The following is a 26,979-nucleotide window of genomic DNA, read 5'->3' as shown; positions in this document are numbered from 1 at the left end:
CAGAAGTCCCAGGGCTGGCTCATTGTCCAGTTGTTAGCCATTTGTTCCAAACAGAACTGGTCACTGTAATTCTGCATGCTTGGGTCATATGCCTACCTCTAGAGCTGGTGAGAGGGCCTTGTTCCCCCCCCCCCAGACCTCACAGAATGAAACTGGAGGAGGAATGTCCCCCCCCCCCCCGACCAAATACCGGGTTATTGTTACTAGAAGTATAAAGGATGTTAGATATGCAAAAACAAAAACTGCTGTAGATCCACATTGTAGGGAACTTGGAAAGTCCATTTTAGAGATCTGAGTTTCATTTGAGTTATGATGGAGAACCACTGATCATTTTTATCAAGGGTGGGGAAATAGAAAGTTTAAGCCAAATAGATTCAACAACCTAGTCAGATTGTATTTTGGCAATCAGAAGCGCTCCCATCATTTGGAATTGTGCCCAGTTTAGGCCTCTTTCTGTAGTTGACTCCCTGTTTGATAAGAATGGTGTTCCTATTCCTTTATGTGCATTGATTGAGAAGGGCTCAAACCCCCTCATTTTGAGATCATTTGGAGGTTAGGTATGTTTGACAGGATAATAAAGCAGAATGTGGCATTTTAAAGCGGGTATCTATCCGTAAGCTTCCATTAAATGCAGAAGATGGAGACAAGAATGAATACAGGTGACCATCACCATTTGCTCACCATTTCTGTACAGAAAGGGTACCAGAAGCAAACCCTGCTGTGTTAGGAAAGGAGAAGACCTGTGTTCAGGAAGGTAGCTCCTCCAGACACATAAGTTTTGTTTATAATATAATGCTTTCACTTTTTAAATCTTAATTGTAATCATAACTTGGGAGTGTCAATCACATTTTTCTTATCTGGGAGATTACAACAAGAAAAGATTTGAAAAATTGTGTCCTAACAGTGTTTAGCAAAATATATCTGTAGTAATTATAAGTTGTTTATGTTTTTCCAAATTTTAGTCATTCCAAATATCCGTGCATATAAAAATGAAAAAGTTAATTCAATGAAATTATTAAATAGGAAGGAAAATTATGCATTATGAATACTCTAAATAAAAGATTCAGTCACTTTTGTGTATGAGATGGGACTTGAGATATTTTCCTATTTTTATTGTGTATTAAATTTAGTATTTAGGAATGTAAGGTTTGCAAATGCATAAAATGAAACTGTCAATCACTACTTTTTTATTCCAAGTTTCACAAGAAGGTTGCACAAAGAAAAAGACAAAAACGAAGCAGATATTCTAAACATTTTTTCAGTTGCTTCTGGCCATCTGTATGAACGCTTTTTAAGGTACGTATATTTTTTATCCAATGCTTTGAAAAGTAATACATAGTTCAAAAAGAATTTCAAAAGTTTAGAAGAATAAAAGAATGTACAGTGAAAAAAATCCACCTGTTTTCTTATTACCCAGTCTCCTTCCAACAGGAAACCAATATTATTTTCATAACTTGTCAGATATATTTAGATAAGCAAATATATTTTCTTCATTTTTAACTTTTTACTTAAAAAATAACAAAGTATATGTTGTTCACCTTGCTTTTTTCTTTCTTTTTGAAGATTATTTCTTTATTTGAGAGAGAGAGAGAGAGAGTACATGCAATTAGGGGGAAGAGCAGAGAAGGAGGAAGAGAATCTCAACCAGACGCCCCACTGAGCATGGAGCTAGATGGGGGCTTGATCTTACGACTCTACCCTGACATCATGACCTGAACCAAAACCGAGTCAGTTGCTCAACCAACTGAGCTACCCAAGCACCCTACTTTTTTCTTTCTTAACTTAAAATTATGAGAACAGGGCTTGATTCCATGACCCCAAGATCATGACCTGCACCAAAATCAAGAGTTGGATCCTTAACTGACTGAGCCACCAGGCGCCCCACGTGTATTTTTGAAACACAGATTGGTTCTGTATGGCTAGGAAATAAACATATGTTGTTGTAACAATATGATATGTAAAAAAATGTATATACAGTAAATTTCCCTTTTCTGGTGAGGAAATACCTTATTTTACAAAAAGGGGTAGGATAAGAGGAGGAAAGCCTAATTACAAACTACAAAGGGCTGTTTTTAAAATTTTTTATATAGAAGGATGTCAGAGAATCTCTCAAAAATATTTGAATATGTGTTGAGATTTTAATATGGCACTTTAGATAGATCTGTATCTTCTCCAGCCAGAGGTCTAGCATAGGAAGAAAAGTGACCCATCCAGTGAATTTACTGAAACAGGTTATTCAACTCTTCCTGTTTCATATACCTGATATTAGCAGCATAGTAATAGAGTGGAGATTAGAATGTAGTTCAACTAAACAAGACTATTTCGGGGTCTACTGAAACAAATGAAAATCAGTTTATTCTGCATAGAGTGTGTGTGTGTGTGTGTGTGTGTGTGTGTGTGTGTGTGTGTAATGTATATATCCTTACACAGTATATACTTGCCAAGGAATCATAATTTGTGAAAGTACTTAAGTCTATTTCTCCATAATTCATAGTGAAAACTTAGTATCTGTAGGTAGGTATATATATAATAATTAAAAGCCTTTGGGAAAACAGGATGAACTCCCATTAATGTTAACTTACTGGGTTTAATGTTCCCTTACAGAATTATGATGCTTTCTGTTTTACGTAACACCAAAACACCAGTGAAATTCTGGTTTCTAAAAAATTATCTCTCACCAACATTTAAAGTAAGTGCATTAATCTTTTTATTATACAATGGTTCAATATTTGAATAGTAAATTCTTTATATTGTTGTAAGTTCACATAATATTTTCAGAATGAGTCTTTTGAAATTACTATTTTTAATCAATTTTAAAACTTTGGTATTCACTATTATTTTATCTAAAGAAAAATTCTATGCTGTTTTTAAGGTATTTAAAAGGACAGAGGAGATGGTTTAAAATCAGGAAGATCAGTGGCTTTTCATGATAATGAATATAATTAAAATTTGGCAATGAAAAATATGTACAGATTGTCAATAAAAAGAATTAGATACTGTCATAATTTTACAAAGATAGGCTAGAACAGTAGTATCTGGAGAATATGAAAAACTGTATCATAGGAAATAAATTTGATAGTCTCGAGAATAAAAAGGCTCTTTTATCTTTGTGTAGTATGGTGATTGCTATGGTGGTGGTTTGGGTACTATATTTAGAAGTGTGAGGCATTTTATCTTAAGAAGTTTTCAAATGGCCAACCACTGTTACCCTTTACTCAGCCTCACACTCCTGCCTCAAACTGTACCCTGTTTCTCCCATCCTACAGGTTCATCAGATTTCATGTAAGTTAGGGTCTCATTCATTAGCAGTTCAAAGGAGTTCACTTTTTCTAATCCAAAACCAGTGGTAAAAGCAGAAATGAGAATAGCCAGCCATGTTTTTATTCCCTAATATTGCTGGCACATTGCTAAGTACTTTATTACCTACATGATTTAGTTGCTCTTCATAACATTCTGTTCCCAGAAAGCCAAGATGCAGAAATCACATAACCGGCCTATACAGTTGGGAGGTATCCAAGCCTACCCTTAGGTTCAGAGATTAACTAGAAGGACTCACAGAACTAAGAAAAGCCATTATACTCCCAGTTACAGTTTATTACAGCAAAACAATACAGATTAAAATGAATAAGGCAAGGAGATGTGTATGCACAGGGCAGGGTTCAGGGGAGACCAGAGCCAGAGCTTCCAGCTGTACTGTCCCAGTTGGTGGACAGAGCCTATTTCTCCCAGCAAACCTGTAACAATACACGTGGAATGATGCCAGCTAGGAACGTTCACTCAGACTTTGGTGTCCAGAGTTTTCTGGGGGGTTGGCCACATAGACCCACCAGACTGCCACCTGACTGACCTTTTTGCCTCCAGCCCCTCCAGAGGTTGAGCGTCATGATACCTTGTGGCTCAGAGTCCCAACTGTAAGTCCCATTGTTAGCAGAGACTATTTGGTGTGGCCCAAGACAGGACAGTACAAGGATAGAGGCTACCTCCTAGGAACCTGGGGCAAAGTCCCTAATGCTTCTTTGAGCAAAATCTGTCATTTAAAGCTGAGGCCTGAGATCAAACAGCTAATTAAGAACATAGCTGAGATCTGATCCCAAGCATTCTGCCCTTAAAGCCCAGGTGCTTTACCCTATGTCACAGCCTTTCCCACCGCCACCACCAAGAGTGCTACCTGTTGTGCTCATTTAGCAGTAGACAAACTAAGAAAGAACTCATGAATATAAATAAGTCATACTAGTTTGTTACCAAATTTTTGTGGGGTTTTTTTTAAGATTTTATTTATTCATTAGAGACAGAGAGAGAGAGAGAGAGAGAGGGTGGGGCAGAGACACAGGCAGCGGGAGAAGCAGGCTCCATGCTGGGAGCCTGATGTGGGACTCAATCCCGGGACTCCAGGATCATGCCGTGGGCCAAAGGCAAGCACTAAACCGCTGAGCCACACAAGCATCCCCATGTTACCAAATTTTTCATGTTATCCTACTTGACAAACACTACATAAGGGGATTAATTCTACAGATAGTAGAAGTACAGAAGTACAAGATAGTACAATCTGAAGATTCTCTTAGCAGGCAGTGATACCATTCAGTGGAAACATAGTGCCGTGTCTACATAATGTTCTTACTCTACCACATGGCCAAAAGTAACAGCATATCTGAAATAACATTTTCTGTCTTTTTGGAATTCTGTTCCTTTCTCTCAAAATGTTTATCTTTTTGAAACTTTTCAGTGAAGCACAGTGTGTACAAATCATAAGTGTGCAGCTTGGATGAATTTTTAAAAAGTTAAAATACCGCATAACCAGCAGTCAGATACAGAAATCACTAGTACCCTAGATCTTTCCTTCCAATTTTCAAAACATACTTCATCTTTTCCTTCAAATCTTTGATGAATTATACCTACTTAGTGAATAATCCTTTCCTGACCCATAATCTCAAATTACAGTCCATTCTGATTTTTCACTCTACTTCCCTCTCCTTTTTAAAACTTTCCCCCCCTAGCACTATGTTCTGTAGATGACTTTCTTTTATTTTCTGCCCACCACCTCTAAAATAAAAGCCTTACAGGGACCATGACCTGTATCTACTTTGTTCCCTTCTGTATCCCTAGGGCCTATAGTAGCGCCTGGCACCTAGTACATGCTCTGTGAAAATGTTAATGCATATTTGTGGATTAGCTTTTCTACTTTCTCCTAGTATACTTTTTTAAAAATTTGAAACCAAAACAATGGTTCTCAGCAACTGTCCCAGCCATAATTGCAACATTTCAATTCACAGATAAGACCACTGCTTACTCTAAGGAATGTAATTTAAATCCACAAAATTGCCTACAAAAGCAGGAAGAAAATTAAACTAGGTGCATAACCAGCAACAAGCTACAAATGAGAACCAAGGAGGAAAAAGCAAGTTCTATTATCTGCTGAGCCATCTTTCCTCACTGTTGTAGCACTCTCCCTTTGACTCTGGGGCTCTTGAGCCAAGCCTAGCCAACAGTGTATTTCATTAACAGGTCTGTTTTAAACAGAATAAGATAGTCTAAGTCTGTAAGACTCTGAATCTAATATCAAACATCCAGATCCACAGTGACTGCCCTGTATTTTTAATTTTTGAGTTAGTCATAAATCTCAAATGTGAAACTTCTGTAGAGAACCTAACTTATCAATTTACAACTCATTTTGTGTTTTTTTGCACACCCTCTTCATGTCTTATCTGTCTGACCAGCCAACATGTTCACATTCACATAAACTGTTTGATGCATCCATGTTCCAAGATCCAGACACTTTTCCTCGTATAGTCAGGCTTTCTCAGGTCAAACATTGGTAGTAAAAACTAGAGGAACATTTATTTTAGTTAATAAGCTTGCTAGTCAATATGGTGTACCTATTTTTTAATGTCATCTATACTTGTTGTTTTATATTTGTCAGCACTTTTGTATTCTTCAATAATAGATATAAGTTGTAAAAGTAACTTAGGCATTTTACCAATTAGCTTATAACAATTTATAGTAAAACTCTACTTTTTACAATGTTAATTTTTTTCTCTAAAACAAAAATTATTTTCTCTCTTGAACATGTTGGATTTGTGTGTATGTGTATGTTTTTAGGAGGTAATTCCTCACATGGCTGAGGAGTATGGATTCCAGTATGAACTAGTGCAATATAGATGGCCCCGCTGGCTTCATCAGCAGACTGAAAAACAGAGGATTATTTGGGGTTACAAAATTCTTTTCCTCGATGTCCTTTTTCCTCTAGCAGTGGACAAAATCATTTTTGTGGACGCTGACCAGGTAATAAGATTAATTATTGTTTTTAGTATCACTTAACTTTTTTTGTACTTCTGTCTGAGTGTAGGGACTCCATTTATGTTGCTGGTGTTCATTATTATCTTTGTTACCACACCACATAAAAATATGTGACAGGAATATGATACATAAGGAAAATATCTTTAAAAATAATTTTAAAAAAAAGACTGTCAGAATTCCAGGGGAAAATCCAATGTATCACAAAAAGTACCACTTATTATTTAGAACATGGTAGTTTTCTCTCTGAAGTAGTAGTTTTTTAATTTTGGTAATTAAAAAATAAGTACTGACATTAGTCACAATAAAAGTAGTTGTCTGAGTTCTTATGAAAATGAGCTGATTGTTTAAAATGAGCTATTTCTTCTTGCTGAAAAAATTGGCTATTACAGGTAACTCTCCTTGAGTCTCCCATGGCAATTGTGGGCATTAGCCAAATCCTCCTCACTCTACTTAAGGGAGATAAATGTCCCAAATTTAGCCCCCAAAAAACCATTACAGTATTCACCTTTCAAAATTTATATATCTAAAAATTTACCCTTTGCATGCCTTTGTAATCATCAATGGGAAAAAATATTTGAAAAATACACAGAATTTTTAAGAACAGTGAGGTGTAAATATTAACATTACATAAATTGTACAAGTTAGTACAATTTATATTTAGGACAAAAAGTATATTTTCAAATCCTGTATTAGAATTTACTTATAAACTCTATTATTATTTTTGTAGTATTTTCCAAATTGAGAAGTATAAATCATTATAATTAAAAATTAAGAAAACAGGCAAATGTGAGTAATGAACTAAGGACTTCCACACATACCATCTAACATAAAATATATTTCTCCTGTCTTCCCCCAACTTACACAGTGATATTTCCCAGCAGGCTTGAATCTGTTAAAAAAAAAAAAAAAATATGTGTCTGAATGGCACAGTTGGTTGAGCGTCCAACTCTTGGTTTCAGCTCAGGTCATGGTGTCAGGATCCTGGGATCTAGCCCTGCATCAGGCTCAGCATGGAGTCCGCTTGGGATGATTTCCCTCCCCCTCTACCCCTTCCCCTGCTCACACTCACTTGCTCACTCTCTTAAATAAATAAAATTTTTATTTAAAAAAGAAACATACTAATATTATTTCATTAAAGCCATTGAAGATTCATCAGGAGGTTTTTCTTTATCATTCAGACTAATATTTGTCAATACTACAATAATGGAGATTTATCATAATTATTTTGAATTATTAGTCTATACCTTGATAAACTAAGAGTGGCATACTATGAAATATTTAATTTCTTCCCAAAATACACTTTGTTTAAACTGTCTTCATTAAAGTGGCATGACAAGGGGTGTGTGGGTAGCTCTGACTTCTGCTCAGGTCATGATCTCGGGATCCTGGTATCAAGCTCTGTGTAGGTCTCTGTGCTTGGCAGGGAGTCTGCTCATCCCTCTCTCTCTCTGCCCCTCCTCCTGCTCATACTCTCTGTCAAATGAATAAATCTTAAAAAAAAAAATGACAGAACAAACTCTTCTTGTTACTGAGTAAGACCACTGTCATATAGACTAGGCATATACATCTTAGGTTTCTTTTAATCTATAAGAACAAGAGAAAAGGAACTTAGTAAACTCCCTACTGCTTGAAAGAGCTGTGAGAAAAAATACAATTTTTATTTCCACAGTCAGGTAATGATTTGAAATTCTCATAAAAAGGGGCTTATTATATAATAATAACATTATATTAGTTGATAGTTTTCATCAGAGAAACTATTTTAATTATTTAGATTGTGAGACATGACTTAACAGAACTCCGAGATTTTGATCTGGATGGAGCACCTTATGGGTATACCCCATTTTGTGATAGCCGCACTGAAATGGATGGATATCGTTTCTGGAAAAAGGGATACTGGGCATCACATCTTTTAAGAAGGAAATACCATATCAGGTAAGAAAACTTCTACTCTTCCTTTTTAGTAACTAAATAACTTATTGGATCACAATACTCAGTTTTTTTGAAATCAGACAATAAGGGCAGCCAATTAATGTTTATCGCACACCAGTCACTCTTACAAGACTTTACATGAATTAACTCATAAAATCTGTCTGACAACCTTTTGAGATACTCTTACCCTCCTTTTTATAGATGTGGAAACTGAGGCACACAGCACTCATGTAACTTGCCCAGGCTTATACTGTTAGTGCATAGCTGAGCCCAGGAGTTAAACCCAAGTAATAGGACTCCAGTGAGAAGCTCCTAACCACTACAGAATAATAATTTGTTACAGAATAACTTGTTGCATACTGTCTTCAAAGCTGCTGTTGTTTTGTAGAGCCATGACTTTCATGGTATCTTAGAAAAAAATTTGAGGTGACTCTACAAGGATATGATCCTAACAGTATTTATAACAAACCTCAGACCTCTCAGAAACAGTTGGGAGAAAATTCATGAAAGGATTCATTCTTATTAGACCCAGGGCTATCTAATGTCAGTTCCATTACTGTGGACAGTCACTGGGGGGAAGTGAAAATACATGACCAACTTGAGCCACCAAGACGGTTCACTGTTGCAGTGCCTTGTATGTAGTGGATCTCAAGAAGTTCCGAAGAATTGCAGCAGGGGACAGGCTCCGGGGCCAGTACCAAGCTCTCAGTCAAGATCCAAACAGTCTTTCAAACCTCGATCAGGTAAGTAGAATGTTCCCAGACTCATTTTCGACACATAGATACAGACTGTTCCAATTCCCTGCTTGTAACCTTCAAAATCTTACATTTTCAGCCTCTTTCTCCCCTTGGTACAATTCTGTATTGGGTATCTCAACTATCTTGACTCACGCATAATTTTTTCACTTTCAGTTCAACATTTTCAAAACAAATCATACTTTATCTTCACTTTTCTCTCCTTAGACCTTTTTGCCCCACTACATGCTCTGTCTTGCTTACCATATATTTTTCTTACTTCCATCATCATTTAAACATGTCTCTATCTCTGATCTTTAAGACAAATACCCTTCGTCCTGTGTCCCACCTGAACTAATTAGCCAACAAATTTCCAGATTCACTTAACCTAATGATATAACCCGGAACCTCCCAGAATTATGAGGACAACTAGCACAGCTTCCCCAAGAGGGTCACTGGAAGTGAGGATAAGCAGAATCATTTCTACTTTGCCCCCTGGGACCCATGTAATTCTTCCATGTGATGACACAGCACCATATAATGGCTGGTGATTTAGACTATAATGCTGCCTCTGGAGGACGACACCCCACTTTTGCAGGGTACTGTCTCCAAGGTAGCACCTCTTGTGCCTTCAGTAAATCATTCTATTGCTCTGTCAGGCCAGCAGCTTCTGTGTAGAATGCGACAGGACCATGGGATCTCTTGGTCATGTGCTCTCTGCCAGGCTTCCTTTCCTTGCTATGAAGTGGGTCTCTTGGTCTAATGCAATATTAAACGGAATCCCTTCTCAGTGGATAGCTCTGTAAGCCCTTCAGCAATGGCGCTCAGTCTTTGCAAGCAGGAAAGGCAGACCTATACACAGAATGTATATAATTCAGTTCAGAAAAATCTATGTCCCTAGTTGGTTTAGAAAGGGTCCAATCTAGTCAGCTTGCCACCAAGCAGTTGATTAGTCTTTACAAAGTATAAATGCTATGTCAGAAGCTCACTGTTTGTCTCTGCTATTGGCAGCTCTAAGAGCTAGATCAGACTTGGTAAGTGGGAGCCCATGCCATTGGGCCCACACATAGTTTCCATTTCTGCCATCATTGAATACCCCTTCATGTACCCATTGTACCATTGGAGTGGTCAGTGACCAAGGCTGGCTGGCTTACATCAACAGGCCACATTCATTCTGTGTGTCACCTGGTGCTACTTTTCTGTTGAATGCTTTCTGGTAGATATTTAACATGCAGTACACAAAGATCTTGATCATTTTTGCCATTCTCATAGGTTCATCCATAAGCTCCTACCCCAGAATTCATTGTCATTAATCTTCCTTTCTGGGCTTTTTTTTTTTTTTTTTAAGATTTTTATTTATTCATGAAAGACACAGAGAGGCCCTGTGAGGAGCCTCATATGGAACTCAGTCCCAGGACCCCAGGATCACAAACTGAGCCAAAGGCAGATGCTCAACCAAGGAGCCACCCAGGCGCCCCCCTTTCTGGGCTTCTGACCAGTCACCTAAGCCATCCACCATTTCACTTGAATTTATTTGTATTTTAGCCTTCTCTTTACATACAAAGTGAATGATAATGTACATCATCTGAATCAGTTAAAACAGGTATTAGAGGTAGATTCATAGGACTAAACACTTCCCTAAAAGAAAAGAAAAAAGGTGTCAACCTCAGCTTTTTACCTAGAAACTAGAAAAAAAAAAAAGAACAAATTAAAACCAAATTAAGTGGAAAGAGGGAATAATTAATATTAGAGTAAAAATTAGTGAAATTAAAAATGATGTTTTTATAAATTTTCTTATGAAGCCAAAGCTGTTTTTTTGAGAAAATTTATAAAACAAACCAGTCATGGATAGTGCCCCACATCAGGCTGTGCACTCAGCAGAAAGCCTGCCTTTAGATTTTCTCTCCCTCTCCCTTTGCTTCTCCCTCTTTTTGCACTCTCTAAACAAATAAATACATAAATAAATTTTTTTTAAAAAGACACCTATGAAAAACTTACAGCTAACATCATACTTAATGGTGAAATACTGAATACCTTCCCCCTGAGATCGGGAACAAAGCAAGGATATCTACTCACCATTTCCATTCAACATTGTAGTAGAGGTACTAGTACATACAGCAAGGCAAGAAGAATAAAAGGCATTGGATTAACAAGGAATAAGTAACTCTTTTTTGAGACAGTAGAATCATTTATGTAGAAAATCCTCTGTAATCTACTAAAAAGTTGTATGTAACCAATAAGCATACTTAGTAATACTGCAGCTATAAGACCAATATATGAAAATCAGTTCTGTATTTCTATTTACTAGCAACAGTTGGAAATTAAAACTGAAAAGATACTATTTCTAATAGCATTTTTAAAATTAAGGTCATATAGAAATGCAAATAGCCAAAACAGCTTTGAAGAATAGAGTTTGAAGACCTACTTTACGTGATTTCAAGATTTGTTATAAAGCTACTGTAGTCAAAACAGTGTGCTTTGGTGTAAAGATAGGTAATTCAATCCATAAATAGGAGTAGAGATTCCAGAAATAACCCATACATTTGAACAATTGACTTTTGACAAAAGTGTGAAGGCAATAAAAGCCTTCTAAACAAATGGTACTGGAACAATTAGACATCCATTTGCAAAACAAAACAAAAAAAACGCTCCCATCCTTAATACATACTACATATAAAAATTAACTCAAAATGTAACATGAATCTAAAGTTAAAATGTAAAACTATAAAACTTTCAGAAGATGAGAAAATAAATCGCTGTGGCCTTTGCTTATGCAGATGTTTTTAGACCTGTTAAAAGTATGATTTACATCGAAAATAATTAACAAATACATTAAAGAACTTTCAAGATTCATTACTAAGAAAGAAAATAATCTTGTTTTTTAAAAAAACAGATTTTAACAGACCCTTTACTTTGCAAAGGTGATGGTCAAATGGCAGAAGTCCCTGGAAAGATTGGAAGATAGTCATTAGGGAAATGAGAAAACTACAATGAATAATTCCACACACTGTTAGAATGGTTGATATTAAAGAGACTGACCATACTAAGTGTTGACGAGGATGTAGAGCAACTAGAACTCGCATACATTGCTGATGAACATGTAAAATGCTGTGTAGCCATTTTGGAAAACAGTTTGGCAATTTTCTTATGAACTTGAATTTATACCTACCCTGTGACCATTCTACTTCAAGGTGAAATAAAAACATACGTCAACACAAAGACTTGTGCATGCAAATCCTACAACAATCCCATTATCCTTATCTATTGCTCCCTATGACTTACCCAAAAATAGCACTTACACTAACACACAGTTTTGGTGGGCCTGACGTAGCTGGGCATTCTGCCCCACAGTCTCTCATGAGGCCAAAACCATTGGGGAGCCAGAGATTGCCATCTAATCTGAAGAGTTGGCTGGGCTTGGGCACTCACGTGGTTGTAGGCAGGACCTAAAGGTCTTTGTCACTTATGAGGCTTATTTACCTTACAAAGTTCCTTTTTTTTTTTTTTTTTTAAGATTTTATTTATTTATTCATGAGAGACACAGAGAGAAAGGCAGAGGGAAAAGCAGGCTTCATGCAGGGAGCCTGATGTGGGACTCAATCCCGGGTCTCCAGGATCATGCCTTGGGCCTAAGGCAGGCACTTAACCGCTGAGCCACCCAGGGATCCCCTATAAAGTTCCTTTAACCCAGGAGCCAGCAATCTTTGATTAGAAAGTCCTGAACGATGCAGAAATGTGAAAATACCTGGAGCACTGTTCCCTAACAGGGAAGTAAAAGGTCACCTCCGAATCTAGAGTGGGGTGGTAGCTGACAGAAACAGCTAGAGCCGGCATAGTGTGGGTGATCGTTTAGTGTCTCGGGGCAGGTGGAGGCAGTGAGGCTATTTGGAGGAATGGGGGTGGTGGGTGTCTGGGCTTCCCACTTTATCCCTGATGCCAGGGGTGAAGTCCAGACCAGAGCAGCTGTGGACGTAGTTCTAGTGCATGGGTTCATCATGACACAAGATGATTGGGTCATAGTAAGTATTTAATAGCTTAAAAATAGATATCATAGATCTGCTGATTTTTTTAAACCTATTTTTATTTTAATTAACATCATCAACCTTATTCCCTCTGACTAATTTCTGTGTCTTTTTGTTTAAATCATATTTATATAGGATCTTCCCAACAATATGATTTACCAAGTTGCCATTAAGTCTCTTCCTCAAGACTGGCTGTGGTGTGAAACGTGGTGTGATGATGAATCCAAACAGAGAGCCAAAACCATTGATCTGGTAAGTGCATAATCATCTGCTTGTAAGCAGATGTGAAAATGTTCAAATAGAAGTATTTTCTCTTTTACAGACAGAATGGCACCCATATGGCACACTTCTGCTTTGTCCATTATATACTATTCTATATACTTAGGTTGGCCAAGTACAGGGTGTGTCACGGGGCCTCCAGAACCACCCCCAGATTTGAGGAATCATTAAGAGGACTCACAGGACTCAGAATACCACCCTACTCATGGCTGTGCTTTATGCCAGTGTCAGAGGGATAAGTCCAGAGCAAGCCTGGTGCAAGCTTCCAAGAGCCTGTGCACTCACACAGGACGAGCTTGATCCCTTAAGCTGTGAGAAATTCCACAACACTTGTGAAGTGTTGTCTCTCAGGGCAGCTTATTAGGAACCCAGTGCCCAGGATTCTTACTGGGGGCTGATCACATAAGCATTCCCCCAACCTGTTGCATACCAGGCACTTAACACTTAAAACACTTAAAATTCCCAATATCCAGAAGGAAAGCAGGTGTTCAGCATAAACCTCAGTGCTGGCACAGTTTGGGCACTCTTACCAGGAATGGTGGGAACACTCCTGAGACCCAGGTTCCCAAGTTGCCAGCCAGGGGCCATCCTTGCAAGCAGGACTTTCTAAGGATAGTGATCTCGGGCTTGCTGTGTTACTCTTTTGTACACAGGGGCTTCTGAAAAAAAGGCCATGAGCTGCCTGAAGTGTTCATAGATTAACTATCATCTTCATATATAATCAGTTTGGTTCTCCTGCCAGTATTTTCCCCAAATGAAACAACCAAAATAATTCTGTTTACTTAAATGATCCTATACATGTCTGCTTTTCTTCTTTTTGAGAAATATTTTTCATATTAATTTTAAGCAGATTAACTGTGCTACATAGTTTAACTCCCTAGACATGAAATATTTTTTACATGAAATATTTCAAACTGATTTATTGTCCAGCTGTTTCAAACTCACATTACATTACTATGTTGTCTTTAATAGTTATAAGATATTGTCATTCTACTTCTGACCATCTTGTTTTTATGGGCTAATTTAAGTTTTAAATATTTATAAGGTCTTCAGTAAAAAATATTAACATTCATACACTTTTGAACAAAATAAGACAATAAAATATAGAGATATTTTCTAGGTATGTGTAGAAATGCATAGAAAAAAGGCATGCCAATGTGTCAGGTTGCAATCAAAGGTAATAGAATGTAGCAGAAACAAGTAAGATGGCATCGTTAAGAAGAAAGGAAGGGACTTTCTTAAGAGAGGTCAAGAATATTACTGAAGGAAACTCATGAGAGGTTGTTAAGGTTGTGCTGGGATACACAAGTTTATGACTCATACATTAGTGACCGGTCTCCTTGGGATCCGTAATACTTAGGTTAACTGAGCTAACTCTAACAAACCCCCAAATTTCAGTGGATTCTCACTCACCTAAGAAAAGCTCTAAGTGGGTGTTCTTTCAGTGAGTAGCTTCCTTGTCCGGCATGACTCAGGGACCAGCCTCCATCCACCTGTGGCTGCTCAGCCTCTGAGGGCCTGACATCATCTGTATCCATCTGGAGCTGATCTATCCACTGTGGCAGCCACTTGCCATATGTGGCATTGAGCACTTAAAACGTTGCTAGTCTGAATTGAGATGTGCTGTAAAGTGTAAGATACCAGATTTTGAAGACTCGTTACAATAATAATGTAAAAATATCTCATTACTAATTTTAATACTGATTACATAATGACTGATAATTTGGACATATTTGGTTAAATAGAGTATTAAAATTTATTTCACCTGTTCCTTTTATATTTTTTGTATGGCTACTAGAAAATTTAAAATTACATATGTGGTTTCCGTCATATTTCTCTTGTGTGATGTTGATCTGGGGGAAGTGTGAGGAGTGCTTCCTGACTCCTAAAAACCATGCCCCTTGGGTGAGAATTGGTTTGTGTGGTCACATCTAGATGTAAGAAGAGCTAAGAAATGTCATTCCCAGACGGGCAGCAACTTCCTGGGGAAAGGTCTACATAGAGAAAAGGTGGCATAAATTTTGGTGGGCAGCTAGCTATTCCTCCCACAGAAGCACTTAAAAATGAGAGAACATGATAATTTGGGTCAGTTTCTTGGGGAAAAAGTTAAGGGAGGGCAGAAAAATCCCAAGGAAATGGCCTAATGAAGAGGAAAAAAACATAATTAGTGGTATTAAAGGTGAGAATGAGAGCACTTATGAATGTCATGAGATGGTCTCAACCCCATTTCAGTAAAGTTTCTCAACCTGGACATTATTTGCATTTGGGACCCTGTAATTTGTAAGTGTGGGGGACCATCTAGCACATTGTAGGATGTTTAGCAGCATCCCTAGCCTTACCCACTAGATGGCAGTAGCACCCCCCCATCACGACCCCCAAAAATGTGTCCAGACCTTGCCAGAGCTCCCCTGAGAGGCATAATTGCCCCATTTAAGCACCACTGATATAGATTATAGGGGAAAAATTGTAGCACATAAAACTAAGGAAAACATAGTCTTTTTATTTTATAGTTTCTGACACAATTAAAATGAAAAAAAATAGTTCCATTGTCTTCACTTTATAGAATGTATTGCCTATAAAGTTAATTTCTGCAAAGAATATCCTCTTTTCCCACTTACTTCAGGAACATATTACTACAGAAAAAAATCCACAGTGGAGTGAACTGGAAATAATTGGTGAGGAAAGGATCAAGATAATAGGCTCATTGCTCACAACCCATAGCTTTCCCACAAGGAACTAAGGAGAAAGCAAGTTGTGGCAACTACAACATCACATAGAAGGGAGCTTCAAGATGTGTTCTCTATTAATGCCTAATAGACAGCTTGTGGGATGCTTGTGGAACTCTGGGCATTGTGCTCCTCCTACAGCCCTTCATGTCTGTCACTGGCTTCTCCATTCTTCACATGACTCAAGCCAAACACTCTGGGGGCATCTCTGACCCCTCCCCTCATAACTGCCTTGCACCTCATTAGCAGACCTTGTCAGCTGTGCTGTCACATGCATCCAGAATTCTATCCTATGAGTGTTGCCTTTTAACCTTTTAATTTAAAACTATATATAAATATTTAAAACTATTTATAAACTCCCGAGTAGTTTAAATGGATCCTGTATCATTGGAAACTTGGAGGTTATCGTGGCTTCTTCCCCTGTGATAAAGCACTAAGACCCACCCCCTGCCTGGCACACACACACTCACATAGACAATTGAGTGAAATGCATGTGCCTTATTACTAGTAAGTGTAGAGTTGGAACCATGATGGAGGATCCACATCCACTGGTTTTTCACTGTGTCTGTCAGGGAGACTAGTTAACTAGTTTTAGACATGAGATTTATAAACAACTCTGAATTGCACATCTATCAGTATTTTGATGAGTTCAAGTTAACTGATTTTTTTCCAATTAACTGATTTTTAATATCATCACAGTTGGTAATTAGAACAGATGCATATGAAAGGGAATGAATGTATTTTGCTAAAGAAACTCAAATTTCTAAAGGCTAACAAATACTTTTGTTGGTGGAAAACTTAAGCATATAAGCCAGACTTTAGTCCAAAGAAAAGATAAAATATTTATTAATGTAGTCTGCTGTGTTCTTTTACAGTCAGTGTAATTAGATCTTTGTCAAAACTATTTGCAGAATTGACAAACTCCTTGTTAACTATCAGAATGTTTTTAAACAATTTTTAAGTTTCTGATTGAGGTGTTTGCATTAAACACTTAGTGCTTCCATAAAGTATGATTTGTAATTATCATTTGATCCTTTCCCTATTAAACTAATTTTAGTACTTTAGATAGTACTTAGGACTCAACTTTTGTGTGCTCTAGTGACATAGTACAAAATGTGTTTTGTGTGCTCTAGTGACATAGTAACATCCTTGAGCATTTCCTTTGTGTTTTCTAGACAATTATCCCTTCCTTCCTTCCACCCACCCTCCCTCCCTCCCTCCCTCTCTACTTTCTTTCCTTAATTGAAGTATAATTAGCATACAAGGATAATAGCTTTTTATTAACAAAATTTAATTTAAACTTTTAGTGCAATAATCCCAAAACAAAAGAACCCAAGCTAAAAGCTGCTGCCAGGATTGTCCCAGAATGGGTGGAATATGACACTGAGATACGACAACTGTTAGATCACCTTGAAAACAAGAAGAAAAATGCAAGTAAGTCATAATTTTGCAGTGATGTATGAACCATATGTTGTATTAACAGATTATAATAAGTTACAGATTCATTTCTTGGTGAATTTATCAAATTATTAGGTCAGAATTTCTTTAAGAAATTTATGACATTATTAAGAATTTCCTTTTTATGTGGACTAAGCTCACAAATTAAAAACATGGGTAGACAATCTCTTACCCCCATGGATATAACTTCAGTTCATATCAGCACATATGTGGATGTTGTTGTGGCATTAGCCTCCTGACACAAGCAGTAAAAAATAAAAGTAGAAGAAATGCTTGTCTTTAGGATTATACCAAATTTCCCAAATGGGAAAATCCAAGCCCTGAAGTTTAGTAAAAGGCATACATAGCTAACTAGAAATACTACCTGCTATCTCCTAAATTAATCTCACATAGAGTAGGGATTTCCCGAGTGTTCCTGGTTCCAATAGCCTTAGGGCTGGAGTGGGACTTGGATGAGATTTGCTTCCATTTCCAAGATTAAACTGTGCTTTTCTGGGCATTTCATCACTGCCTAAACCCTCAACAAATAAGTGTTGAATATTCTTGTAAAGCTAATTCAAACTTCTCGATTGCCTCACAATTCTCTTTCCTCATCAGTGCCTCGTTCTCTCAATTTTTCTTTACTCTTTTAAAAATAGCCATGGGCTCCAGTCAGTGTTAGAGACCTTCACAGGTTATATTAATCCTCAACAGTAAGTTTTTCCATTGGTTCAGAATAAAATTCTTATTCTCCTCAGCTTTATTTTTTCAAGAAGTTGAAATGATAAGTATAAACATAAAAATGTTGTATATAAACTTTCTCACATAAGCATGAAATTGTGTTTCATCTTGACTTTGTGTATTCCCTAGCAAAACCAGTGTGATTTTGTTTATTTTCTGAGAAGTTCAGTATTTAAAACACACCCATATGTCTTTAATGAATTAAATAATTTAATTAAAACATTATTTAAATTCAGAAGATTCTGTAAGTAGTGTAGTAGAACTGTTTTGAAGGAAAAAATATAAAGAAGATAGAGAAGAGGGGAGAAGAGGAAAAAAGTAAAGAGAAGAAAGAAAGGAAATTTTACCTAATTACCTCAAAAAAAAATTTTTTACCTCAAAAATTTTTAATGCACAGAACATGAGATGGAATGTTTCGCTTACCAAACTGGAGTTAAAGGATTAATAATATACAGTGTTAGCAAGGGTATTGACAAGTAAATACTCTCATATACTCATATATACAGTAGCTGTATAAATTAATGAAATATTAGTGTATACAAAAACTTGAAATGTGTGTGCCCTTTGAACCAGCAATTCACTTTAACAAATTTACATTTAAAAAAGAGAAATGGAAAAAAAAAGAGAGAGAGAAATGACAGGGTTCTTGGGTGGCTCAGTTGGTTACGCTGACTCTTGATTCAACTCAGGTCATGATCTCAGGGTCGTGAGATCCAGCCCCACATTGGGCTCCCTGCTCAGCCAGGAGTCTGCTTGAAATTCTCTCACTCTCTCTCTGCCCCTTCCTACACACGTGTATGTGTGTGTGTACTTGCTCTCTCTCTTTCAGATCTTAAAAAAAAAAAAAAAAGGAATGATACCTATATACATATGTTTGTTGTGCCATTGTTTTTAATGAGCTAGAAATAATTTATCTATTGGGGCACCTGGGTGGCTCAGTTGCTTAAGCTTCCAACTCTTGATCTATTCAATTCAGGTACTGATCTCAGGGTCATGAGTTCAAGCCCTGAATTGGGCTCCATGCTAGCCATAGAACCTAATTTAAAAAAAAAAAAAATTTTTTAAGAATTTATCCATTAATAGACTTAATTATATAAATATCATTACATACAAACAATGAAATATAGTGTAGCCTTGCAAAAGAAATAAACGTATTTTGTTGACAGTATATTTCAAGTTAAAAATACAGAATAATATTTGTAATAAGATTGACCCCATCTTAATTAAAGAAGAATGGCATGTTTGCTTGTGTTTATGTACATATGCATTTATGTATAAAAATAATTTTTTTAAAAATGAAATGTTTTACAAAAAATTATTGGATTTTTTACTTAATTTTGAATTACAAACGTAAGACATGTTATAAACATTAAAACAACATGGAAATATATAGAATAAAATTGGAAGACCTCTCTTAGACACAGAGTCAATCATTTTTAAGGCTGTGATATATCTTTTATAATTTTTGCATTTCTCTCATTATAAACCAGATTCGTTTTCTGGGGTTCTAACACAGTAGCACAGCCTAGGTGGCTTCAACAAAAGACATTTTTTTGTCTCAGCGTTCTGGTAGCTTGACATCCAAGATCCAAGTGTCATTAAGGTTGGTTTCTTCTGAGGGTATTGAGAGAGGATCTGTCCCAGGCCATCTTGACTTGTAGGTGCCCATTTCCTCTCTGGCTCTCTTCACCTTATCTTCTCTCTGTATATATCTCTGTGCAGATTTCCTCATCCAACAAGGACACCAGTCATGTTGGATTAGGGTCCACCCTAATGGCATCATTTCAACTTCATTACCTTTATAAAGACTATAAATAAGGTCACATTCTGAAGTCCTACAAGTTAGGATTCCACCTTATGAATTTTGGAGGGATACAGTTCAACCCCTGACATGATGGAGTTGAGAATCTTGTCAGATGTTTAAGAGTCATTTGTAATTTCTTCTGTCTTTCAACTGTTTATTCTTATCCTTTTCTCATTTTGGATTGTTATCCAACTCTGGAAAAAAATTAATGATCTTTATTCTAGAGATCTGTATTGCCACCTTTATCATATACGAAGTTTCTGTATTATCTATGTCTCATTTGGCACATTTTTTTATCCTGTTCCATTGATCTTTGTCTATACATGTGCCTATTTTACACTTCTTTAATTATTGAAGATGTATAACATGTTTTAATATTAAGTAGGGCTCATATCCCTTCATTGCTATTTTGTTGTTGTTTTCCTGGTACTCCTGTTCATTTCTCCATATAAGCTTTAGAATCATCTAGGTCGAAATTTTTCAGTTTTAGGGAGCGGTGGTGTTGGAGGGGAGATTAAATCTATTACTTAGAGAGTATTAACATCTTCATGAAAACTGTTCTTCCCATCTAAGAACATGTTATATCTTTATGTTCAGGTTCAGTTTTAATGTTTTCAAGAATCATAACATTTTAATCATCTGAGTTTTATTTTTTTTTCATCTGAGTTTTAAACATATCTTTTTAAGTTTCTTCCTAGGTATATCATCTTTTTTGTTGCTATTATAAATGAGATTTTCTCTTACAGTATATCTTCTTATTGTTGGTTACTTGTACAGAGTATTGTTTTCTGCATATGAATTTTTATTTCTGTGATCATACTGAATTCTCATTTATAGTAATATTTAATTGTCTTTGGTTTTTCCCTCCCAAGATTAAACATATCTTACTTGAAATTGTTCATATTGCTTTTACTTGTCTAATTACTTTCGCTGATAGTTCTAATATAATGTTAAATAACAGTAGTGTACGAGGCCTCTTTCTCACTTTGCCTGGCCAATCTTCTGTATTTCCCTATCAAGTAAGATAATAGCTTTGGACTACAAAAATTTATCATAGTGAGGAAGTAGCCATTGATTCTTATTAAGTATTTTTATCAATAATGGGTTGCATTTAGCACTGTATATTGACTAACTAGAATCTGAAAAGAAAAAGAATGAGTTTCATTTGATTGACTGCCTCTTTAACAGAAATAGAGGTGACTATCTGGTTTTTTATTTATTAATATGACAAACTATTTTAATATATTTCCTAATATTGAGTCATCCCTGTGTTCCAGAATTAAACTCAGCTTGGTCATGACCTATTATTCTTCATTTTTCCTTTTTTTAAGTTGAGATATAATTGATAGATACATTATATTAGTTTCAGGTGTATAACATTTATTATTAGTAATATTACAATATTACAAAATGATCACAGTAAGTCTAATAATTCATTACCATACACAGTTACAAAATTTTTCTTGTGATGAGAACTTTTAAAATTTCCGGGCAATTTTCAAATATACAATGCAGTAATGTTAAATACAGTCACCATGCTGTTCATTACATCTCTATGACATTATTTTATAAATAGAAGTTTGTACCTTTGTACCTTTTGATCTCCTCCTCACCTATTTTGCCCAGCCCCCAGCCCCACTCTGACAACCATTAATGGTTCTCTGTGTCTGTGAGCTCAGTATTGCTTTAGATTCCACTTATAAGTGAAACCATAGAGTATCTTTCTCTGTCTTAGTTCATAATGTCCTCAAGATCCATTCATGTTGTTGCAAATGGCGGGATTTCCTTCTTTTTATGGCTAAATTGATACATTACACACACACACTCACACCTCACATTTTCCTTAGCCATTCATTCATCCATCGATGGACACTTAGGTTGTTTCCATGTCTTGGGTATTGTAAATAGTGCTGCAGTGAACATGAGAACATAGATACCTTTTCAGGTTAATGTTTTTGTTTCCTTTGGATAAATTCTCAGGGGTAAAATTCTGGATCACATGGTAGTCCTTTTTGTAAGTTTTTGAGGAATTATGTTTTCCGCAGTGCTGCACCAATTTCCATCAACAGTGCACAAGGGTTCCCTTTTGTTACGCATCCTTGCTAACACTTGTTATTTCTTGTCTTTTTGATAATAGCCATTCTAAGAGGTACAAGCTGATATCTTATTGTGATTTTGATTTCCCTGATGATTGGTGATGTTAACCTGTTGGCCACTTGTATATCATCTTTGGAAAAGTGTCTCTTCAGAGTTTCTGTCCATTTTCTTAATTAGGTTGTTGGTTGGTTTTTTGGGTTTTTTTGCTATTGAGTTGTAGGAGTTCTTTATATATTTTGGATATTAACCCTTTATCAGATACACAATTTGCAAATATTTTTTCCTATTCCATAGGTTGCCTTTTCATTTTGTTGATGATTTCTTTGCTGTACAGAAGATTTGTAGTTTCATGTAGTCCTACTTATTTACTTTGCTTTTGTTGCCTTTGTTTTGGTGGCAAATTCAAAAAACATTGCCAACACTGATCTCAAGATGCTTACTTGCCCATGTTCTGGAGTTTTATGGCTTCAGGTCTTAACATTTATCCATTTTGTGTTAATCTTTGTGTATGGTGTAAGAATGGGGCAAAGTTTCATTCTTTTGCATGTGGCTGTCCAGTTTTCCCAACACCGTTACTGAAGAGACTGTACTTCCCCATTGCATACTCTTGGCTCCTTTGTTATAGCTTAATTGACCATGTATGTATGACTTTATTTTTGGGCTTCTTTCTATTCCAGTGATCTGTGTATCTGTTTTTATACCAGTGTCTAAACTGTTTTGATTACTATAGCTTTGTGATAGTCATACATCAGGGAGCCTGATGCCTCAGCTTCATCCTTTCTCAGGATTACTTTGGCTATTTAGGGTTTGTGGTTCTTTATAAGTTTTAAGAGTGTTTGTTCTATTTCTGTGAAAAATGGCAATGGGATTTTTATATGGGTTGTAGATTTATTGGGATAGTAGGGAGATTTTATCAATATTAATTCTTCCAGTCCATGAGCATGGAATATCTTTCCATTTAGTTGTGTCTTCATCAATGTCTCATAGTTTTCAGTGTATAGGTCTTTCACCTCCTTGGTTAAATTTACTCCTACATATTGTCTTTTGATGCAGTTGTAAATAGATTATTAATTTTTCTTTTTTTTTAAGATTTTATTTATTTATTTGAGAGAGAGCACAAGTGAGCATGAGCAGGATGAGGAGCAGAGGGAGAAGCAGGCTCCCCTGCCAAGCAGGGAGCACCACTTGGGGCTCAATCCCAGGACCCTGACATCATGACCTGAGCTGAAGGCAGATGCTTTACCAACTGAGCCACCCAGGTGCCACTTAATTTTTCTTTCTTACAGTTTGGTATTACTTTATAGAAACACAGCAGATTTCTGTACATTAATTTTGTGTCCTGCCACTTTACTGAATTCACTTATTAGTTTTAAGTTTTTTGGTGGAATCTTTAGCATTTTCTGTATATAATATCTTGTCATCTGCAAATAGTGACAGTTTTCTTCTTTTCAACTTGGATGCCTTTTTTTTTTTCCTTCCCTAATCACTTTGGCTACTACTTCCAGTACTGTACTGAATAATAGTGGTAAGACTAGGCATTCTTATCTCATTCGTGATCTGAAAGGAAAACTTTTAGCTTTTTGCCACTGAGTATGATGTTACTATGGACTTATCATATATGGCCTTCATTATATTGAGGAAGTATAGTTCCTCTGTACCCACTTAGTTTAGTTTTTATCATAAATGGATGTTGAGTCTTTTCAAATGCTTCTTCATCCATTGAGATGATCATATGATTTTTATCCATCATCTTGTTGATGTCTCTATATCATATTGATTGATTTGTGGATGTTGAGCCAAGCCATCTTTGCATCTCTAGAATAAATCCCACTTGATCATGGTGTGTGATCCTTTTAATGTATTGATTTGCTGATATTTTGTTGAGGATTTTTACATCTTTGTTTATCAGGAGTATTGCTCTATAATTTACTTGTAGTGACCTTTTCTGGTTTGGGCATCAAGTCATTACTGGTGTTATAAAATGAGTTCAGACATGTTCCTTCCCAGGATGCCTGGGTGGCTCAGTGGTTAAGCAACTGCCTTTGGCTCAGGGCATATCCTTGAGTTCTGAGATCGAGTCCCACATCGGTCTCCCTGCAGGGAGCCTGCTTCTCCCTCTGCCTCAGTCTCTACCTCTCTCCTTCTGTGTCTCTCATGAATAAATAAATAAAAATCTTAAAAAAAAAAAAAGACATGTTCCTTTCCTCTCTATTGACTAGAAAAATTAAAGAAGGATTGGTATTAATTATTCCTTAAATGTTTGGTAGAATTCATCGGTGAAGCCATCTGGTCCTGGACTTTTTGTTTCTCAGGAGGTTTGATTACTGATTCAGTCTCCTTACTAGTAATTGGTTGTTCAGGTATTGTGTTTCTTCAAGTCACTATGTTCATGATAAGTTGTATACTTTCAGGAATTTATTCATTTCTTCTTGTGTCACAGTTTCCAGGTTTACAATTGTTCATAGTAGTCTCTTATGATTCCTTATATTTCTGTGGTTGTTTTCTTTTTATATTTCCTGATTTCCCCTTCTGTTCAGGGAATTTTTTTTTACTTCTATTGATATTTTTTTAAGGGAGCAATCACATCTTTTTAACAAATCTTTTTCTCTGTTTGCTGCCTTTGAATTTCAGTTTCTTCCTGTTTTATGGTTTCATTTATTTCAGAATAATCTTGAAAATATTAGAATTATCTTAAGTACCTCTTTGGTTCTCTTTGTTACCTTTATTTCTTTAGAGTGTGTTGTTTTGTCTATTCATCTTGGTCCTTTTTTCTTTTGCTATTGGTCCTCCCCAAGTGCCTGGAGATCCTTGGCTGTTTGTATATTTTTAAGAATAAAAGATTAGATTGATCAATACAGAGAGCTGGCAAGGGTTTCCTCTGTGTAAAGATGTCTGTTTCTTCCCTGACTGGGAGGCTTAACCAGTAGCTCTAGGTACCTCAGCCTATGCAGAACTATGACAGACCTCTCTGGATGGATGGGCACGGAACAGAGAAAGGCCATCCCACACATAGACCTGGCCCAAAGCCGAAATGAGGACATTTTATTTAAGCACGTTGACACTCCTATGAAAATCAATCAATCTATATTTAATTTTTTTATATTCAATTTTTTTTAAACATCATTTACTTTTTGTCTTGGAATAAACAGCTTGTCCCATTCTCTCTGAAATGCACAATACAGGATGAGTGGGCAGGTGAGAGGCAGAGATTTCCCCAGCAGCACTTCAGTTATTGCTTCACATTCTCTCTCACACCCCACCAGGCTCTCCCAGGCTCCTCTCTCTGGAAAATCAGCCCCTTGTCCACACTGTGTGCTCATATATCAGCTTTGTGTTCTGTCTTCCATTTTTAGAAATTCACTCATAAGTCAGCTCCAACGATGTCTCATAACCACTTCCCCTACTCTCATTATTCCCTTTTATATTTCCTTATTATCTCAAGGAATTTCCAGTAAATTCCTTCCAGAATTTACTGAAGAGAAAAACATACTCTAACATCTTGAATTGTGGAATAGGATTCATTTAAATTATACTTTAATTCGTTTCTGCCTGAAAATGTAATTCTGAATTCTCAAGTGTTTTAAAATCAGTTAGTATGTGACAGCTCAGTGATGCAGAAGAAGAAACCATTTTGGTCTCTAAGTCTTCACTAGTCTTGATCCCTGCACGTGTGTCAACGCATGTCAGTGTGTGAGTGCTCAGTCTCCTCCCATCTCAGAAGAGGGCCACATATGGCTTCTGCTCTCTATTCCATTACATTAATGATAGGCTCTTTGTGCATGGTCAGGATTTTTCAAGGCTTCCATTGCCAGGCACGGGGTGCTAGGTTTCAGAGGTAACAAAGACAAAAAAAAAATGTGGTTCTTGTCCTCCTAGACTCATGAGAGTGCCCTTCCAGGTGGTAAAATCTAAGTACTGTAACACAATATGGATAGACACCATAATGTACAGAGAACTAATCTCATTCATGTAAAGAGGCAAATAAGTACTAAACAAAACAAAGGATCCTTAGGCAGCACCTGTGCTGCTTTTTCTGTATCTCTTACTTTGGTGAGATTTATGCTAATAAGCTAATTTGATATTTAAGATTTCGGTAACCAAACAAACTTTCCTCCTCTGCAGTTTTGACGCATGATGAGCTCTAGCACTGGCTTCTAGGAGAAAGAAGAGGAAAGTATGACAAGAAGTCTGCCACCTGCTGGGGAAGTGTGGAACTACTGCTGAGACTTGGAAATTTCATTTAAGATCAGTGACATATTCAAATATTATTTAAAAATACATGTACTTATTGTACTGAATAATTTTAAGTTATATAAAAAATGACCATCGAGTATTTAAAACTAGCTTATTTCTTTCTCCTTATTGTTTGAAACACTGGGTTTTCACCCATTAAAGACAGCCCAGTAAAGGAACATATCTAACTGGTCATCATGGGGATTTACCAAACCACCTACATCTGTGTGTTCCACCTCTCTGCACATCCACATTTCCTTATTCACAAAACACATTTTAAATTAGAGAAACCTACTTTCTGCTTTTTTTCTTTTGAAAAAGACTCATGGTTACCTCTGAATAATAAAAAATTCAGCCCACTTATAACTCCCTTTAAAAGAGTTGCATGGTCCTATAATCATTTATTTATCTTAGACGATATGATACAATCCTAGGCTGAATTTGTATTTTCTTAATGTTTCTAATTTTTATTTCACAAAATTATATTCATGGGCTTATGAGGTATATATATATTCTTTTAAAAGGAGTGTAAAAAGTATAGTCAGTTTTATGAAACTAAGAAGATGAAGTTTGTTTTCCTGCTATATATTAATGATAGATGAATAGAAATAGTGTTCAAAAACTATTCACCTATTCTAAATCTGGATCTTGGGAATGGAAGAGACCCCAGTGACATTTGAACC

General features: G+C 36.4%; 1 protein-coding gene across 3 annotated transcripts in view; it reads left to right on the top strand.

Annotated features, from left to right (window-relative positions):
• UGGT2 (UDP-glucose glycoprotein glucosyltransferase 2) overlaps positions 1–26,662 on the top strand; it is a 184,336-nt gene extending 157,674 nt beyond the window's left edge. For 2 of the 3 annotated variants that reach the window (XM_038569879.1, XM_038569880.1), the window contains exons 32-39: positions 1,198–1,296; positions 2,605–2,689; positions 6,097–6,279; positions 8,066–8,226; positions 8,852–8,966; positions 13,115–13,231; positions 17,292–17,418; positions 26,186–26,662. In XM_038569879.1, coding sequence (XP_038425807.1) covers positions 1,198–1,296; positions 2,605–2,689; positions 6,097–6,279; positions 8,066–8,226; positions 8,852–8,966; positions 13,115–13,231; positions 17,292–17,418; positions 26,186–26,208 — 910 coding nt within the window. In that variant the 3' untranslated portion in view covers positions 26,209–26,662. Of the gene's footprint in view, positions 1–1,197; positions 1,297–2,604; positions 2,690–5,270; positions 5,492–6,096; positions 6,280–8,065; positions 8,227–8,851; positions 8,967–13,114; positions 13,232–17,291; positions 17,419–26,185 lie in introns of those variants that run through there. The other variant, XM_038569881.1, reaches the window with a different exon arrangement.
• The last annotated feature ends 317 nt before the right edge of the window (positions 26,663–26,979 follow it).

Source organism: Canis lupus, chromosome 22 (assembly GCF_011100685.1).
Source record: "Canis lupus familiaris isolate Mischka breed German Shepherd chromosome 22, alternate assembly UU_Cfam_GSD_1.0, whole genome shotgun sequence".
Classification (NCBI taxonomy): Eukaryota; Metazoa; Chordata; class Mammalia; order Carnivora; family Canidae; genus Canis; species Canis lupus.
Note: the sequence above shows the minus strand (reverse complement) of the source record. Positions and strands in the feature narration are given on the sequence as shown.